This window comes from Coregonus clupeaformis, unplaced genomic scaffold, assembly GCF_020615455.1.
Source record: "Coregonus clupeaformis isolate EN_2021a unplaced genomic scaffold, ASM2061545v1 scaf0782, whole genome shotgun sequence".
Taxonomy (NCBI): Eukaryota; Metazoa; Chordata; class Actinopteri; order Salmoniformes; family Salmonidae; genus Coregonus; species Coregonus clupeaformis.
Genome location: NW_025534237.1, coordinates 175,001 through 192,981, shown reverse-complemented (window position 1 = coordinate 192,981; position 17,981 = coordinate 175,001). Strand labels below are relative to the sequence as shown.

Below are 17,981 nucleotides of genomic sequence, written 5' to 3'. Positions count from 1 at the left end.
GGGCGTGGCTACAGTTCAATTAAATGCATCTACTCCAATCATGAAATAGAGCCAACGAGGTGCGAAAAGGACCATTGGTTAAAACCAAGACATTTATTGGGAGTTGTACAAGGTAACACTCCCTCTAGAATAGTCCATACAAACCCCATGGGTCAGGAATAGAAATCCATTATAATCATGGCACAGTACATCACCCCATTCTACAGGTTACTGTCATCTCAATAACATTCATCTGGAAGGTTGACGTTCTATAGGTCAAGGGGGGAAAAAAAGGTTTTCTGAATGTTTCTATGACTGAAGGTTTTAAAATCATAACCATATTAACCACAGGATGTTCTGTGCTTGTCATGTAGAAAAAAAGCTTAACATTTTAAAATAACTCAAAACTGAGCTAAGAGAAAGGTTTCATTCTGAGGATGGCGTTAGTCAGCGGTCCAGTTTAGCTCTCTTGGCCTCTGGTTCGGGCTCAGACGGCGCAACACTCACTCCACAGATCTAGAACACAACAACAATATTAGTTACATGTCCAACCAGTAGCTGAAATGAGTGATTGACATGACATTAGAAGGCTATTTTACAGCATCTGACACATACTGTTACCTGGACATAGTTTTGAGTTCATAACTCCATGGAAATGACCACCATAGTATGACATGTAGATTCCCCAGGATCTCTGAAACTGACTGGGACCTGAGTAAGTTCAAAACAACACAAACATACCACAGGTTCGACCAGGGACATCCTGATCTTCTGGTGCTGGACGTTGGACGCGTCCAGACTGATGGTCACTTTGACCTTGTCAAACATGTTGAAGGAGTGACCCTCCACCGTCAGACTAGGAGCCTGTGCGCACACACACACACACACACACACACACACACACAGAGAGTTACAGTTGAGGCATACACAAGAAAATTCCTTTACATTTTCTCTCTGACACACAGCGAGGGTACCTCTTCGTTGAAGATCAGTTTGGGGCTGGGTTTGTCTTTGTTCTCGAAGAACACTGTTCCCTCCAGACCAAACTTAGGGATGAGGACGATGATGGCGTTCTTCCTCACAAACAGGATGAATCCCTCCTCGTTCAGGATGCCTCTGCTCTTGAAGAACAGCTGGAGGAAAGGATCCATTATCACTACAGTCCATAAGCTCCTCAGACTCAGTAGCACATCTGCCATCTAGGCCATGGTCTTATTCAATCATCATCAAACTGACGGAAACCGGGAGGGACTACCCACAAATGACCAGTAAGAAATGCTAGTTTTCGATTTCCGTTGCAAAGCATTTTGCTACAGTGCGCTAATGAATGTGACCCAGGTCCCCTTTGTAAAATGGGTCTCTCGTCTTCATCGGGACTTCCTGGTTAAATAGTTTGTGTGAGTGAGTCCAGTACCTGTGTGTGGAAGGCTAGTCGCTCTAACAGGTTAGTGTGTCAGGTCAGTCCAGTACCTGTGTGTGGAAGGCTACAGAGGCTCTCTGTGCGTACTGGGCCATCTTGTGTCTGTAGTTGAGGTTGTTGCAGAGGGCAGACTGCTTGTGTTTGTCCATCAGGTCTGGGTAGGTGCTGTCTGCTCCGATGGCTACAGCCAGCAGCCGATGCACTATGATGTCAGAGTATCTGTAGAGGTTACAATAACATCAGAAACAGACAGGAGAAAGGAGTAGAGGGGGTGTGTGGACCAGACAGGAGAAAGGAGTAGAGGGGGTGTGGACCAGCCAGGAGAAAGGAGTAGAGGGGGTGTGTGGACCAGAAAGGAGTAGAGGGGGTGTGTGGACCAGACAGGAGAAAGGAGTAGAGGGGGTGTGTGGACCAGAAAGGAGTAGAGGGGGTGTGGACCAGCCAGAAGAAAGGAGCAGAGGGGGTGTGTGGACCAGACAGGAGAAAGGAGTAGAGGGGTGTGTGGACCAGCCAGAAGAAAGGAGTAGAGGGTGTGTGGACCAGACAGGAGAAAGGAGCAGAGGGGGTGTGTGGACCAGACAGGAGAAAGGAGTAGAGGGGGTGTGTGGACCAGACAGGAGAAAGGAGTAGAGGGGGTGTGTGGACCAGAAAGGAGTAGAGGGGGTGTGTGGACCAGCCAGAAGAAAGGAGTAGAGGGGGGTGGACCAGCCAGGAGAAAGGAGTAGAGGGGGGGTGGACCAGCCAGGAGAAAGGAGTAGAGGGGGTGTGTGGACCAGACAGGAGAAAGGAGTAGAGGGGGTGTGTGGACCAGACAGGAGAAAGGAGTAGAGGGGGTGTGGACCAGACAGGAGAAAGGAGTAGAGGGGGTGTGGACCAGACAGGAGAAAGGAGTAGAGGGGGTGTGTGGACCAGACAGGAGAAAGGAGTAGAGGGGGTGTGGACCAGCCAGGAGAAAGGAGTAGAGGGGGTGTGGACCAGTCAGGAGAAAGGAGTAGAGGGGGTGTGTGGACCAGTCAGGAGAAAGGAGTAGAGGGGGTGTGTGGACCAGTCAGGAGAAAGGAGTAGAGGGGGTGTGGACCAGACAGGAGAAAGGAGTAGAGGGGGTGTGTGGACCTGCAGGAGAAAGGAGTAGAGGGGGTGTGTGGACCAGACAGGAGAAAGGAGTAGAGGGGGTGTGGACCAGACAGGAGAAAGGAGTAGAGGGGGTGTGTGGACCAGACAGGAGAAAGGAGTAGAGGGGGTGTGTGGACCAGCCAGGAGAAAGGAGTAGAGGGGGTGTGTGGACCAGACAGGAGGGCGAGGTAAAGTGTGTGTTCTCACCGTCTGATAGGTGATGTGAAGTGGGTGTAGATGGGAGAGGCCAGTCCATAGTGGTGGAAGTCACTGTCCATCCCGGAGCAGAAGTACACAGCCTGCATCATGCATCGTGTTGCTAGGATACGCAGCAATGTGTTGAAGTAAGGGAAGCCGTCCACCTGGGCCGCGTCCAGAGAGTCAGCTAGAGCCTTGGCCGAGTCCGTGTGGATCACCAAGTCCTGGGGGAGGAGGGAGATGATGTCAGGGTCACATTACAGCCATGTCAGGGGGGGGGGGACAATGTTAGGGCTACATTACATCCATGTCGGGGGGGGGACAATGTTAGGGGCTACATTACATCCATATTGGGGGGAACAATGTTAGGGCTACATTACATCCATGTCAGGGGGGACCGACAATGTTAGGGCTACATTACATCCACGTCAGGGGGGGAACAATGTTAGGGCTACATTACATCCATGTCGGGGGGGGGGACAATGTTAGGGCTACATTACATCCATGTTGGGGGGAACAATGTTAGGGCTACATTACATCCATGTCAGGGGGGACAATGTTAGGGCTACATTACATCCACGTCAGGGGGGGAACAATGTTAGGGCTACATTACATCCATGTTGGGGGGGGGGACAATGTTAGGGCTACATTACATCCATGTCAGGGGGGGGACATGTTAGGGCTACATTACATCCATGTTGGGGGGACAATGTTAGGGCTACATTACATCCATGTTGGGGGGTGACAATGTTAGGGCTACATTACATCCATGTTGGGGGGGGACAATGTTAGGGCTACATTACATCCATGTTGGGGGGACAATGTTAGGGCTACATTACATCCATGTCAGGGGGGGGACGACAATGTTAGGGCTACATTACATCCATGTCAGGGGGGGACAATGTTAGGGCTACATTACATCCATGTTGGGGGGGGGGAACAATGTTAGGGCTACATTACATCCATGTCAGGGGGGACAATGTTAGGGCTACATTACATCCACGTCAGGGGGGGAACAATGTTAGGGCTACATTACATCCATGTTGGGGGGGACAATGTTAGGGCTACATTACATCCATGTCAGGGGGGACATGTTAGGGCTACATTACATCCATGTTGGGGGACAATGTTAGGGCTACATTACATCCATGTTGGGGGGTGACAATGTTAGGGCTACATTACATCCATGTTGGGGGGACAATGTTAGGGCTACATTACATCCATGTTGGGGGGACAATGTTAGGGCTACATTACATCCATGTCAGGGGGGACAATGTTAGGGCTACATTACATCCATGTTGGGGGGAACAATGTTAGGGCTACATTACATCCATGTCAGGGGGACAATGTTAGGGCTACATTACATCCATGTCAGGGGGGGACAATGTTAGGGCTACATTACATCCATGTTGGGGGGAACAATGTTAGGGCTACATTACATCCATGTCAGGGGGACAATGTTAGGGCTACATTACATCCACGTCAGGGGGGGAACAATGTTAGGGCTACATTACATCCATGTTGGGGGGACAATGTTAGGGCTACATTACATCCATGTCAGGGGGGGGACATGTTAGGGCTACATTACATCCATGTTGGGGGGGGGACAATGTTAGGGCTACATTACATCCATGTTGGGGGGGTGACAATGTTAGGGCTACATTACATCCATGTTGGGGGGCAATGTTAGGGCTACATTACATCCATGTTGGGGGGACAATGTTAGGGCTACATTACATCCATGTCAGGGGGGGACAATGTTAGGGCTACATTACATCCATGTTGGGGGGGAACAATGTTAGGGCTACATTACATCCACGTCAGGGGGGGAACAATGTTAGGGCTACATTACATCCATGTTGGGGGGACAATGTTAGGGCTACATTACATCCATGTCAGGGGGGGGACATGTTAGGGCTACATTACATCCATGTTGGGGGGGGGACAATGTTAGGGCTACATTACATCCATGTTGGGGGGGTGACAATGTTAGGGCTACATTACATCCATGTTGGGGGGCAATGGTAGGGCTACATTAGATCCACGTTGGGGGACAATGTTAGGGCTACATTACATCCATGTCAGGGGGACAATGTTAGGGCTACATTACATCCATGTTGGGGGGAACAATGTTAGGGCTACATTACATCCATGTCAGGGGGGACAATGTTAGGGCTACATTACATCCACGTCAGGGGGGAACAATGTTAGGGCTACATTACATCCATGTTGGGGGGGGGACAATGTTAGGGCTACATTACATCCATGTCAGGGGGGAACAATGTTAGGGGCTACATTACATCCATGTCAGGGGGGGGACAATGTTAGGGCTACATTACATCCATGTTGGGGGGGGACAATGTTAGGGCTACATTACATCCATGTCAGGGGGGGAACAATGTTAGGGCTACATTACATCCATGTCAGGGGGGGACAATGTTAAGGCTACATTACATCCATGTTGGGGGGGCAATGTTGGGGCTACATTACATCCATGTTGGGGGGGGGACAATGTTAGGGCTACATTACATCCATGTTGGGGGGGGGGACAATGTTAGGGCTACATTACATCCATGTTGGGGGGCAATGTTAGGGCTACATTACATCCATGTTGGGGGGGACAATGTTAGGGCTACATTACATCCATGTCAGGGGGGGAACAATGTTAGGGCTACATTACATCCATGTCAGGGGGGGACAATGTTAGGGCTACATTACATCCATGTTGGGGGGGGCAATGTTGGGGCTACATTACATCCATGTTGGGGGGGACAATGTTAGGGCTACATTACATCCATGTTGGGGGGACAATGTTAGGGCTACATTACATCCATGTTGGGGGGGCAATGTTGGGGCTACATTACATCCATGTTGGGGGGACAATGTTAGGGCTACATTACATCCATGTTGGGGGGACAATGTTAGGGCTACATTACATCCATGTTGGGGGGCAATGTTGGGGCTACATTACATCCATGTCAGGGGGGGAACAATGTTAGGGCTACATTACATCCATGTTGGGGGGGACAATGTTAGGGCTACATTACATCCATGTCAGGGGGGGGACAATGTTAGGGCTACATTACATCCATGTTGGGGGGGGGGGGCAATGTTAGGGCTACATTACATCCATGTTGGGGGGCAATGTTGGGGCTACATTACATCCATGTCAGGGGGAACAATGTTAGGGCTACATTACATCCATGTCAGGGGGACAATGTTAGGGCTACATTACATCCATGTCAGGGGGGACAATGTTAGGGCTACATTACATCCATGTTGGGGGGACAATGTTAGGGGCTACATTACATCCATGTCAGGGGGGACAATGTTAGGGCTACATTACATCCATGTCAGGGGGGCCAATGTTAGGGCTACATTACATCCATGTCAGGGGGACAATGTTAGGGCTACATTACATCCATGTTGGGGGGCAATGTTGGGGCTACATTACATCCATGTTGGGGGGACAATGTTAGGGCTACATTACATCCATGTCGGGGGACAATGTTAGGGCTACATTACATCCATGTCAGGGGGGGGGGCAATGTTGGGGCTACATTACATCCATGTTGGGGGGGGCAATGTTGGGGCTACATTACATCCATGTTGGGGGGGGCAATGTTGGGGCTACATTACATCCATGTTGGGGGGACAATGTTAGGGCTACATTACATCCATGTCAGGGGGGGAACAATGTTAGGGCTACATTACATCCATGTCAGGGGGGGAACAATGTTAGGGCTACATTACATCCATGTCAGGGGGGGGGACAATGTTAGGGCTACATTACATCCATGTCAGGGGGGGACAATGTTAGGGCTACATTACATCCATGTTGGGGGGCAATGTTGGGGCTACATTACATCCATGTTGGGGGGACAATGTTAGGGGCTACATTACATCCATGTCAGGGGGACAATGTTAGGGCTACATTACATCCATGTCAGGGGGACAATGTTAGGGCTACATTACATCCATGTTGGGGGGGGACAATGTTAGGGCTACATTACATCCATGTCAGGGGGGGAACAATGTTAGGGCTACATTACATCAATGTCAGGGGGGGAACAATGTTAGGGCTACATTACATCCATGTCAGGGGGGGGGGACAATGTTAGGGCTACATTACATCCATGTCAGGGGGGGACAATGTTAGGGCTACATTACATCCATGTCAGAAACTGGGATAATAGGGAAATGGGGGGACATGTCAGTCCTTTTTATTGTTGGTCCTTCGACCCAGATAGGAACAGTCTTATTTAAACTGTTTTAGCTAGCTGTTTGGTCTATAGATGTACCTTAGACTTGTTTTAGATGTTGTCTGGTCAGTCTGAATATATAGATGTACCTTAGACTTGTTTTAGATGTTGTCTGGTCAGTCTGAATATATAGATGTACCTTAGACTTGTTTTAGATGTTGTCTGGTCAGTCTGAATATATAGATGTACCTTAGACTTGTTTTAGATGTTGTCTGGTCAGTCTGAATATATAGATGTACCTTAGACTTGTTTTAGATGTTGTCTGGTCAGTCTGAATATATAGATGTACCTTAGACTTGTTTTAGATGTTGTCTAGTCAGTCTGAATATATAGATGTACCTTAGACTTGGCAGCCTTGTTGAGGATGTCATAGTTAGATGGAGGAGGGGCGGGGTGCTTCCTGAGAAGAGCACACTCTGAGAACTCATCATAAATCTTCTGAGCTACTGAGATGTTGGCCAGCAACATGAACTCCTCCACCATCGAGTTGGTCTCCCTGGGGAACAATAAAGTTATTTGAATTTGAACACACCGATACAGCGTGGACATCAAGTTAAGTCTATGAGCAGAGGCACAGATCTACTGCTGGGTTTTATGACCAAGTGACAATGTAAAACTGGAAACAGAATGATGCTTTGACAGGCCACAAAAGCTTGACAATATTCATGTAAATTCAGTCGAACGTGAAGTTTAAACCACTTTAGTCAGGGTCAAAACGACAGCAGGGTTTCAAGCACCATGAATAGAACCTTATTTTAAATTCTATATTCTAAAAGCCTAACAACGTACTTGAGCTCCTTGGTCTGTAGGTCTATGGGGTCGTGAGTCTCACTGTCGATGTGGAAGCGAACCTCGGGCGAGGAGAGAGTCAACGCACTGAAACACAGAACAGAAACCACCATGTTAGAGTTAGAGCACCTACAAAGACATGTATTTATACATTCCAAACAGAGTAAACATATAGATTAATGAGACTAGCAACGAGATCAATAAACAATCAATCCATCAACCAACTAATCACTTTTGGAATACATCAATCTGCCACAGTTCTAACGATTCATCTCTTTCAACAGTTGGGGGAAAGGTTATCAACTACAGACATCACATAGTCACATACCCTTTCTCTATCCTCTGTCTCATCAGGGTCCTGGCTAGTCGTAACCTCTTATCCTTGGTCTCTTCAGGGTCCTGGCTAGTCTGTTCAGGCCTCGTAACTGCTTACCCCTTTTCTATCAGTCTCTTCAGGGTCCTGGCTAGTCTGTTCAGGCCTCGTAACTGCTTACCCCTTTTCTATCAGTCTCTTCAGGATCCTGGCTAGTCTGTTCAGGCCTTGTAACCTCTTACCAATTCTCTATCCTCTGTCTCTTCAGGATCCTGGCTAGTCTGTTCAGGCCTTGTAACCTCTTACCAATTCTCTATCCTCTGTTTCTTCAGGATCCTGGCTAGTCTGTTCAGGCCTCGTAACCTCTTACCCTTTCTCTATCCTCTGTTTCTTCAGGATCTTGGCTAGTCTGTTCAGGCCTCGTAAGCTCTTGGTGGTGTCATCATTCATGTTGGTGTCATCAATCCTCATCTGGGCCTCAGCGTACGTCAGGGAGGCCTGGAGGAAGAATAATCATTCAATTCAATCAACTTTATTGATCCCTGAGGGGAAATTGTAAGTCTTACATTGTCTCAATCACAACTCTTACATTGTCAAATGCGTGAGTTTACTCTCCCCCTACCTTGGAGTTGATGACACTTTTAGTGAATCTGGTCTTAACTATCTCAGCCTTGTCGTTGATCTCCCATATACAAGAGAAGGCCAGCCTACAGAGAGGAGACCACGAACATCACTAATGGCTTTAAAAATAAACAAATACACTTTTTTTGTTGTTGAAGGATGACAAAAAAAGCAAGTATGATACCGTCTGTCTTAAAGAGGTATTACAGTACTGACCTCTCCACATTGGACCGTAGGGAACACAGGTTAGAGCTCAGCAGTTCAGGAACCATGTCGATCCTCTGTGGAAGACAATCAGCTGTGTTAACAACAAAAGACTCAGGTATTTCTGAAATGGCACCCTATTCCCTATATGACTACTTTACCGGGGCTCTGGTCAAAAGTAGTGCACTATATAGGGAATAGGGTGTCATTTAAGATGCACCAAAAGAGCTAGCTAGGGTTCATCAAGGTTCCTATGTGATGGTACAGGTGGGCTCCTACCCTTCCAGTCAGGTAGACTGTAGTCCCTCTGTTAGCTGCTTCCAGGTCCATGGTGTTGCCTGGCCGTATGAAGTGGCTCACATCAGCAATGTGGACACCAACCTTCAACCCAAAAAGAAACACGCATGATGACTTCTCAACTTTCAATTCTGTTCCATCCTATTACCAATTCAATTGATTGTGTTACCTCATCCAAAATGGATTATGTTACCTCATCCAAACATTCATCCATCAAATAAAACGTTGTGGTAAACTGTGTGTTAGTCCAGCAGGGTCCCACCTCTTGGTTCCCATTGGGCAGGTCTCTACAGTGCAGAGCATCATCTATGTCAGTACAGCCAGGAGGATCCACACTGCAGACTGTCAGGTTCCTCAGGTCCTCTCTCACAGCCATGTCCTGAGAGAAGGGGAAATAAGGTTTAGGGATGCATTATTACCTGTTATAAGCATGTTATGAGCCTTTATAACGTATTATAACCACGCCATAATGCATTATACCAACAGTAAGTAGTGTTACCAAATTGTTGATTGGTATAGCTACAACAACGTAGCCACCAGCTAACAACCATTGATATATGTCTTGACACAAAATGGCCACCATAACAGGACCCCTGTGCGGTGCAGTTACCTCCTCTGTGATGTTCCAGGGCATCTTGGGGAGGAAACTGAGGACGGCCTGTGAGAAGTCCTGGTGTGGGACATCATGCTCCAGCAGTAGCACCTCCGTCTCTGTCTCCTTGTCCCCTGCACTGCCCAGGCTACGAACAAAATGACCCTGAGAGAAGGAGAGAGGGAGGGAGGGTGAGGAGAGAATGGTGTCTAGTCTCTGCTAGTCCCTCAATGAGAGAAAGAGAGATCAGTGTTTGACTCTGACTGAGGTGCGTTCCAGGTCCTCTTTACTGCAGTCGCGCTGCACATCTCATGTACACCATACACTTCTCCAGGCACGGATAACCGATTATGATATCCGATAATCTGAGCCGCCCAACTGCAATAAAGAGCACCTGGGACGGACACGTACATTGGGGTATCTGGAGTGCTTGGGCCAGCCGTCGATAGCCACCATGATCCTCTGTCCTGCCAACGTGGCCGCCTGGCGGGTCTCGATGCGGATCCTGGGGATACAACGGTCAGCTGGGGTGAAGAGGTGACGGGTCGCCTGGGAAGGAGGAAGGGGTATAAGAGACCACTAACTATGAGATATCTTTGGTCTTCTCCACATTCGTTAGCACAAAACAAGTACCACAGACAACAAATAATCACAAGAGAAACCAAAGCATGGTGGTATATGCATCTATATGAAGAAATACTCATGTACGATTTCTGAAGGATTTGGTGGATTTACTGATTGACAGAGCAGAGTGAGGTGACGTTAGTTAGGCTAGTTACCTCTTTGATTTGGGACAGGAAGAGCATGCCACAGAAGGGTCTCCAGTTCCTCTTGATGATGCCCACCACTCTGCCTGTGGGTTTCCGTGACTCCGCCCCAGACGGACCCCTCTTCAACTCTGCCTCCTCCTCCTCTGTGACATCATCCTCCTTGGGCCCCTCGTCCTGCAGCACCACAGAGGACGGAGCCACCCATTGGTTCAGAGGCAGGATCTCCACAGCAACCACATCCTGATGGACAGCCCTGTTCAAGTTCTGTAGGCCTTGGATCAGAACCTGAGGGGCGGGACAGGAAGAGGAAGTGTTACCATGGTAACCCACGCTGCTTTGTTTACATTTCCCATCCAATCAATCACTCATCCCCATCTCACCAGCTGGCACTCAGAACAGCATCAAAACATTCTCCACTCCACAAAATAATACTGTTGATAACTTGCTTTCCAAACAAGGTACAGTGGGGAAAAAAAGTATTTAGTCAGCCACCAATTGTGCAAGTTCTCCCACTTAAAAAGATGAGAGAGACCTGTAATTTTCATCATAGGTACACGTCAACTATGACAGACAAATTTAGAAAATCACATTGTAGGATTTTTAATGAATTTATTTGCAAATTATGGTGGAAAATAAGTATTTGGTCACCTACAAACAAGCAAGATTTCTGGCTCTCACAGACCCGTAACTTCTTCTTTAAGAGGCTCCTCTGTCCACTCGTTACCTGTATTAATGGCACCTGTTTGAACTTGTTATCAGTATAAAAGACACCTGTCCACAACCTCAAACAGTCACACTCCAAACTCCACTATGGCCAAGACCAAAGAGCTGTCAAAGGACACCAGAAACAAAATTGTAGACCTGCACCAGGCTGGGAAGACTGAATCTGCAATAGGTAAGCAGCTTGGTTTGAAGAAATCAACTGTGGGAGCAATTATTAGGAAATGGAAGACATACAAGACCACTGATAACCTCCCTCGATCTGGGGCTCCACGCAAGATCTCACCCCGTGGGGTCAAAATGATCACAAGAACGGTGAGAAAAAATCCCAGAACCACACGGTGAATGACCTGCAGAGAGCTGGGACCAAAGTAACAAAGCCTACCATCAGTAACACACTACGCCGCCAGGGACTCAAATCCTGCAGTGCCAGACGTGTCCCCCTGCTTAAGCCAGTACATGTCCAGGCCCGTCTGAAGTTTGCTAGAGTGCATTTGGATGATCCAGAAGAGGATTGGGAGAATGTCATATGGTCAGATGAAACCAAAATAGAACTTTTTGGTAAAAACTCAACTCGTCGTGTTTGGAGGACAAAGAATGCTGAGTTGCATCCAAAGAACACCATACCTACTGTGAAGCATGGGGGTGGAAACATCATGCTTTGGGGCTGTTTTTCTGCAAAGGGACCAGGACGACTGATCCGTGTAAAGGAAAGAATGAATGGGGCCATGTATCGTGAGATTTTGAGTGAAAACCTCCTTCCATCAGCAAGGGCATTGAAGATGAAACGTGGCTGGGTCTTTCAGCATGACAATGATCCCAAACACACCGCCCGGGCAACGAAGGAGTGGCTTCGTAAGAAGCATTTCAAGGTCCTGGAGTGGCCGTTTGACCTGTGTCATTGCCAACAAAGGGTATATAACAAAGTATTGAGAAACTTTTGTTATTGACCAAATACTTATTTTCCACCATAATTTGCAAATAAATTCATTAAAAATCCTACAATGTGATTTTCTGGATTTTTTTTTCTCATTTTGTAATAATAATAATAATAATAATAATATGCCATTTAGCAGACGCTTTTATCCAAAGCGACTTACAGTCATGTATGCATACATTTTTACGTATGGGTGGTCCCGGGGATCGAACCCACTACCCTGGCGTTACAAGCGCCATGCTCTACCAATTGAGCTACAGAGGACCACCATAGTTGACGTGTACCTATGATGAAAATTACAGGCCTCTCATCTTTTTAAGTGGGAGAACTTGCACAATTGGTGGCTGACTAAATACTTGTTTTCCCCACTGTACATGAACAGAGGAGTTAACTAAAGATGAGGAAATATTCAGCAATCTTGGAGGACTTCAAGAATGTTCCATAATTCTATGGCAGGCTGCAAGCCCAGAATCCACACAATAACATGAGCTATGCTTCAGGAGCACTGACCTCTGTACTGTCATCTCCTTCTCTGTGGACAAACACAGTAGCCTCCAGGTAGTTGTCTCTGCTAGCCCGGAACGTTCCCTGTTGGAAGGTTCCACTCTTAATCCCAGACTGGATCCTAGACAGGGGCAGGTGCTCCGGGAACATCACCTTACTGCTGGTGATCTCATTCTGGGGGGAGGAGGGGTGAACGGGATCAATTTAATGAATAACCATGAATATGCAGATCTAACTTTCTCTATGAATATGCAGATCTAACTTTCTCTATGAATATGCAGATCTAACTTTCTCTATGAATATGCAGATCTAACTTTCTCTATGAATATGCAGATCTAACTTTCTCTATGAATATGCAGATCTAACTTTCTCTATGAATATGCAGATCTAACTTTCTCTATGAATATGCACATCTAACTTTCTCTATGAATATGCAGATCTAACTTTCTCTATGAATATGCACATCTAACTTTCTCTATGAATATGCACATCTAACTTTCTCTATGAATATGCAGATCTAACTTTCTCTATGAATATGCACATCTAACTTTCTCTATGAATACGCAGATCTAACTTTCTTTATGAATCTAAATGGCTGCTGTAGAAAGTACATTTGTGTAAATGTGATATTGCTGCAGATATTAGTTACCTTGTCATCGTTGGTCAACGCCAGTCGATCCACCAGCTCAGGGTTGGCTATCAGACTCTTGACGTACTCCTCACCTGTGTGGAACAGAGGATGGATGAAGACGGTCTCTTCTAAAGTCCACATGTAGTAGACATGTTTAACACATGTAGTACTGTGACCTTGTGATTAAGGTTAAAGACGAGAACAGTGGTCTCATCTTGGTGTATTGAGGTAACCGATATTGTGATTAAGGTTAAAGACAAGAACAGTGGTCTCATCTTGGTGTATTGAGGTAACAGATATTTTGATATTAAAGACGAGAACAGTGGTCTCATCTTGGTGTATTGAGGTAACAGATATTGTGATATTAAAGACAAGAACAGTGGTCTCATCTTGGTGTATTGAGGTAACAGATATTGTGATATTAAAGACAAGAACAGTGGTCTCATCTTGGTGTATTGAGGTAACAGATATTGTGATATTAAAGACAAGAACAGTGGTCTCATCTTGGTGTATTGAGGTAACAGATATTGTGATATTAAAGACAAGAACAGTGGTCTCATCTTGGTGTATTGAGGTAACAGATAGTGATATTAAAGACAAGAACAGTGGTCTCATCTTGGTGTATTAAGGTAACAGAGGTGTGCTGTTTCTTACATCTGTATGTGAGCAGGCCGGACTCCTCTGCTTTCTCCTTGTTGCCCCGGTCATTGGTCAGCAGAACAACCTTTAACCCCTCGTCCGTGGGGGTGTTTTTCAGGTGATCACTGTACCACTTTGTAGATACGCGGATGGCTCTGTCATTACGATCGTTGGCGCTTTCCCCCTGCTCTCTCTCTATATACGTTTCTCTGTAACAGAAGAATACAACCATACATGGCTTTGAAAAGCATTGATCAGTCACAAATGCGATGGACAGTTAAGGCGTCAGCATGCTGCAGTTCGGCTGGCGCATAGCCGAGCTCGGTTAGCAGAACGAGTGTGCTCGCATACTTAAAAAGACCTTCGCTTGAAAAACAAGAATAAAAAGCGCCACTAGTACTGTTTGTCCACTTGAGACGCCGTAGCCAGTCAACACTTCCTCAAAATAGTCCGAATTAATCTAAGATAACTCAAGAAATCTGTCATTAATTTTGACGTTTTTGCCTAGATCTTAGTTGCGCACTTTTGCATCTGATTAGGATATTTGGTGCAGTATTTCTCAAGTGAAAAACTTAGCATGAGGACGAGTTGTCTCTCGTTGAACGACAACAGGCACTTCATTGAAGAATCCCTACTGTTAACCAATCAGCAATGAGGGGGGCGTAGCCTTCGACTTGCTTCGAGAAAATAAATGTGTGCCCGAACAGTTTAGAAAACCCTTGCCAAAGTCCAAAACAAACAAAAACGTCACAAAATGTTGTCATAATATATGCACAAACTCTCGGCTGGGTAGCATGCAGACGCCTTTAGTCTTGCTCCAACTTATCGCAGTCAATTGCTACATTGGTGTCAGTGGTGGGATAACCCCAAAACCAAGTTAGGCTGCACCCCCTTAAATCACTACAAAACATAAATGACAGCTAGAGTCACTTATCTAGGCTAAACTCATATTTATTTTCTACCTGTGATGTTCGTTAGTGAAAGTGTAAAAGCGTTTTTCCTTGTCATGAAGGATGTCTTTCAATCGCTTGTAGATGGGAGCGCTCCTGTGGCGGACCTCTTGGAGTACAGTCTGCAGAATGATCACGTTCTTGATCAAGGGATCCTCCAGGATATCAATCTACAGACATTAAAGGGACATTGATATTGATTCAGCAAGGTAGAATGTAACACCTGAAAGGATCGAGTTTGGGAAACCCTGAGCTAGATAAGTGTGGTTCACACTTTCACTAGAGAGGCGTGTCAGACATCTAAACTGTAGTGATGCGGTTGGCATAGCTAGCTAGCGTTTACGTTAGGCATTTACTTTTTGTATTGATTTGTTAATAATAATAATAAAATAAATAATAAAACGTTTACGTTAGACATTATTGCACAGTAACTTACCTGGCTCAACACAACATTTGTGTCTGGGAGCAGATAGTGGGGGAAAGAACACAAGTTGCTTTCAATGCAAGCGTCTTTCTGCAACACAGACTCTTCTTGATTGCATTCAGTACAAACTTCACTTCCGCACCAAATATCGTCTCGCAGGTAGTGCTCACGCACTATTTTCATAATCCCGCCTGATCGGGTTTTCTTTACGAAAGTTTTTGATTTCAACATTACTCCGATAAATATATATTAGAACAGTAATTTTGATACGTTTCTACTTATAGCTGTACATCAACAAACATTCCACCCGAGACCGCTGTACACACGTGGGGGGAGGGAAGATAAAGACATTCCCGGGGTTTCTTGTGACGGATCATATCTGATTCATATTCCATTGTAAAAGTTACTAGATATTTTGTGTACTTTTTATACATTTATCAATTAAATGTGTGTATTTGAGCAACAATTTAGGGGGAATTTTATTATAGATAATTAAATAAGTCATAATTTAATATTTTCCAACTCTGTGTAAAACCTTTTACGGCCATCTTCTTTTTCTTCTTCATTTTAATGGCAGTGTGCAAACCAACGTTAAGAAGCATTACCGCCACCTTGCGGGATAGAGTGTGATAGAGACAGTGCAAGTGCTCGTCAAAAACACTGGCATGCATAATCAGAATGGAATACATCATCTCGTTTCCTTGAAAACTATAAGGAGGTCTGTAGCAACTGATAATGTAATAACGGCCAATAATGTAATATCTGCTAATAATGTATTAACTCTTGCATTTAACATTTTATAAATGCTGATAATGTAATACATTGCCAATAATATGTCATAAATATGCTGAACGCATAACGTAATAACATTTTTGAGCATAATGTAATAGTTACTACAGTTAGTTATTACATTATGCGTTGATTATGTAACATTTTTTTCATCAAAAGTGTAATGACTTCAACCAATAATGTAATAACAACCGAAAATCCCTCTCTTTATTTAATGGCATATTAAGTGTCAGACACTTGAGTCACACTTTGTATGTGCATATATTGCCACAACAGACTTGCTAGAGGGGCTCACTAACAGACTGACTGACTGACCGATTCACTCACTCACTCACTCACACCAAAATCAGTGTTATTTTCCACTACTTTAATGTATCTGCCTTTACAGTCCTCTTATGAGCCTCACATATGGAAGTGTTACACCTTTTATTTTTCAGGTCAACCAGTACAAGAAACCCTTTTAATAGAAAGTTGCCTTCACAGCTCTATTTTACATATGCTCTGGTCTTGTGTAGATGCGACAACATTTTGGGACTGTATTATCTGTAATATCGTGTGGGAATTCAAATGCCTGAATCTCGCCGTTTATCTCTGCTGGGAACAATGAATATGGGCCCTCCAACATCAGTCCACTGGTTTAATGAACTGTCCAGTTACATTCCCTTAGTAATATATAGATAAAATAAGGATTCAGGAATGTGGTTTGGTGTGTAGTCAGATTTTACTGAAGCATGACACTTGATGTGCATGAAAAAAATAAAAAAGAGTGAATTTAGTTTTTTGTTGTTGTTGTTACTTTATTGGGCCCCGTGTAGCTCAGTTGGTAGAGCATGGCGCTTGCAATGCCAGGGTTGTGGGTTCGATTCCCACGGGGGGCCAGTATAAACATTTTTACATAACATAAGTATGCACTCACTAACTGTAAGTCTCTCTGGATAAGAGCGTTGCTAAATGACTCAAATGTAATTGGTTAAAGTTATTACACTATTCATGATTCATTTTGTTACCACTTCATAATGTAATAATCAATGCATAATGTAATTGTTTCTAATAACAACAGTTTTATTAGCGTTATAACGTTATTACATTATTGGCTATGTATTACATCATCATCATTTATTACATCATCAGCATTTATGACATTATAAATGCAAATGTTATTACATTATTACCAGCTATTACATTATTGGCAGTTATTACATTGTCAATTGCTACAAGATTTAAAGACAATTGCCATTTAATGACCTAGGATTTGTCATTATCTATTCTGCGTGTGGGTGGGTGTATGTCAACTGTTGCCCTACGTCTTGCCAGTAGCAATGTGTTTGCTTCATTCTCATACTGTGCCTGGCTAGGTTACTGTCTCATACCATGCATGGCTAGGTTACTGTCTCATACCGTGCCTGGCTAGGTTACTGTCTCATACCGTGCATGGCTAGGTTACTGTCTCATACCGTGCCTGGCTAGGTTACTGTCTCATACCGTACCTGGCTAGGTTACTGTCTCATACCGTGCCTGGCTAGGTTACTGTCTCATACCGTGCCTGGCTAGGTTACTGTCTCATACCGTGCCTGGCTAGGTTACTGTCTCATACCGTGCCTGGCTAGGTTACTGTCTCATACCGTGCCTGGCTAGGTTACTGTCTAATACCGTGCCTGGCTAGGTTACTGTCTCATACCATGCCTGGCTAGGTTACTGTCTCATACCGTGCCTGGCTAGGTTACTGTCTCATACCATGCATGGCTAAGCTACTGTTCGTGCCAAACTTAATTAATGTTTATCATCAGCACCTGTCTGCCACCAACAGGTGAATAGTGAACAGGTGAACA

The 17,981-nt window shown here is 45.2% G+C and overlaps 1 protein-coding gene across 2 annotated transcripts; it reads right to left on the bottom strand.

The window, feature by feature from the left end:
• Nucleotides 1-63: 63 nt before the first annotated feature.
• Nucleotides 64-15,713, bottom strand: LOC121556755 (exosome complex exonuclease RRP44). Of its 2 annotated transcripts, none has more exons than XM_041870645.2 (20): nucleotides 15,376-15,713; nucleotides 14,952-15,109; nucleotides 14,005-14,198; nucleotides 13,369-13,442; nucleotides 12,726-12,893; nucleotides 10,568-10,843; nucleotides 10,200-10,337; nucleotides 9,807-9,953; nucleotides 9,390-9,575; nucleotides 9,179-9,280; nucleotides 8,912-8,976; nucleotides 8,697-8,781; nucleotides 8,445-8,572; nucleotides 7,762-7,848; nucleotides 7,312-7,468; nucleotides 2,720-2,934; nucleotides 1,450-1,618; nucleotides 954-1,112; nucleotides 721-843; nucleotides 64-495 (listed from the first exon to the last, which is right to left on the bottom strand). In XM_041870645.2, the coding sequence occupies exons 1-20, from the start codon at nucleotides 15,592-15,594 to the stop codon at nucleotides 427-429; spliced, it is 2,919 nt and encodes a 972-aa protein (XP_041726579.2). In that variant the 5' UTR covers nucleotides 15,595-15,713; the 3' UTR covers nucleotides 64-426. The 2 variants fall into 2 exon arrangements, with proteins under 2 accessions (XP_041726579.2, XP_041726580.2); XM_041870646.2 differs by having other exon boundaries at nucleotides 9,459-9,575.
• Between the last annotated feature and the right edge of the window lie 2,268 nt (nucleotides 15,714-17,981).

What these genes read in the sequence shown, in the direction of transcription:
- LOC121556755 (XM_041870645.2), bottom strand. Translation starts at nt 15,594, where the DNA reads ATGTTGAAATCAAAAACTTTCGTAAAGAAAACCCGATCAGGCGGGATT. An exon ending in CTACGGTCCAATGTGGAGAG is followed by an intron (nt 8,782 to 8,911) that starts GTCAGTACTGTA and finishes TCCTCTCTGTAG; the next exon opens with GCTGGCCTTCTCTTGTATAT. An exon ending in CTGTAGCCTTCCACACACAG is followed by an intron (nt 1,113 to 1,449) that starts GTACTGGACTGA and finishes CCTTTCCTCCAG; the next exon opens with CTGTTCTTCAAGAGCAGAGG.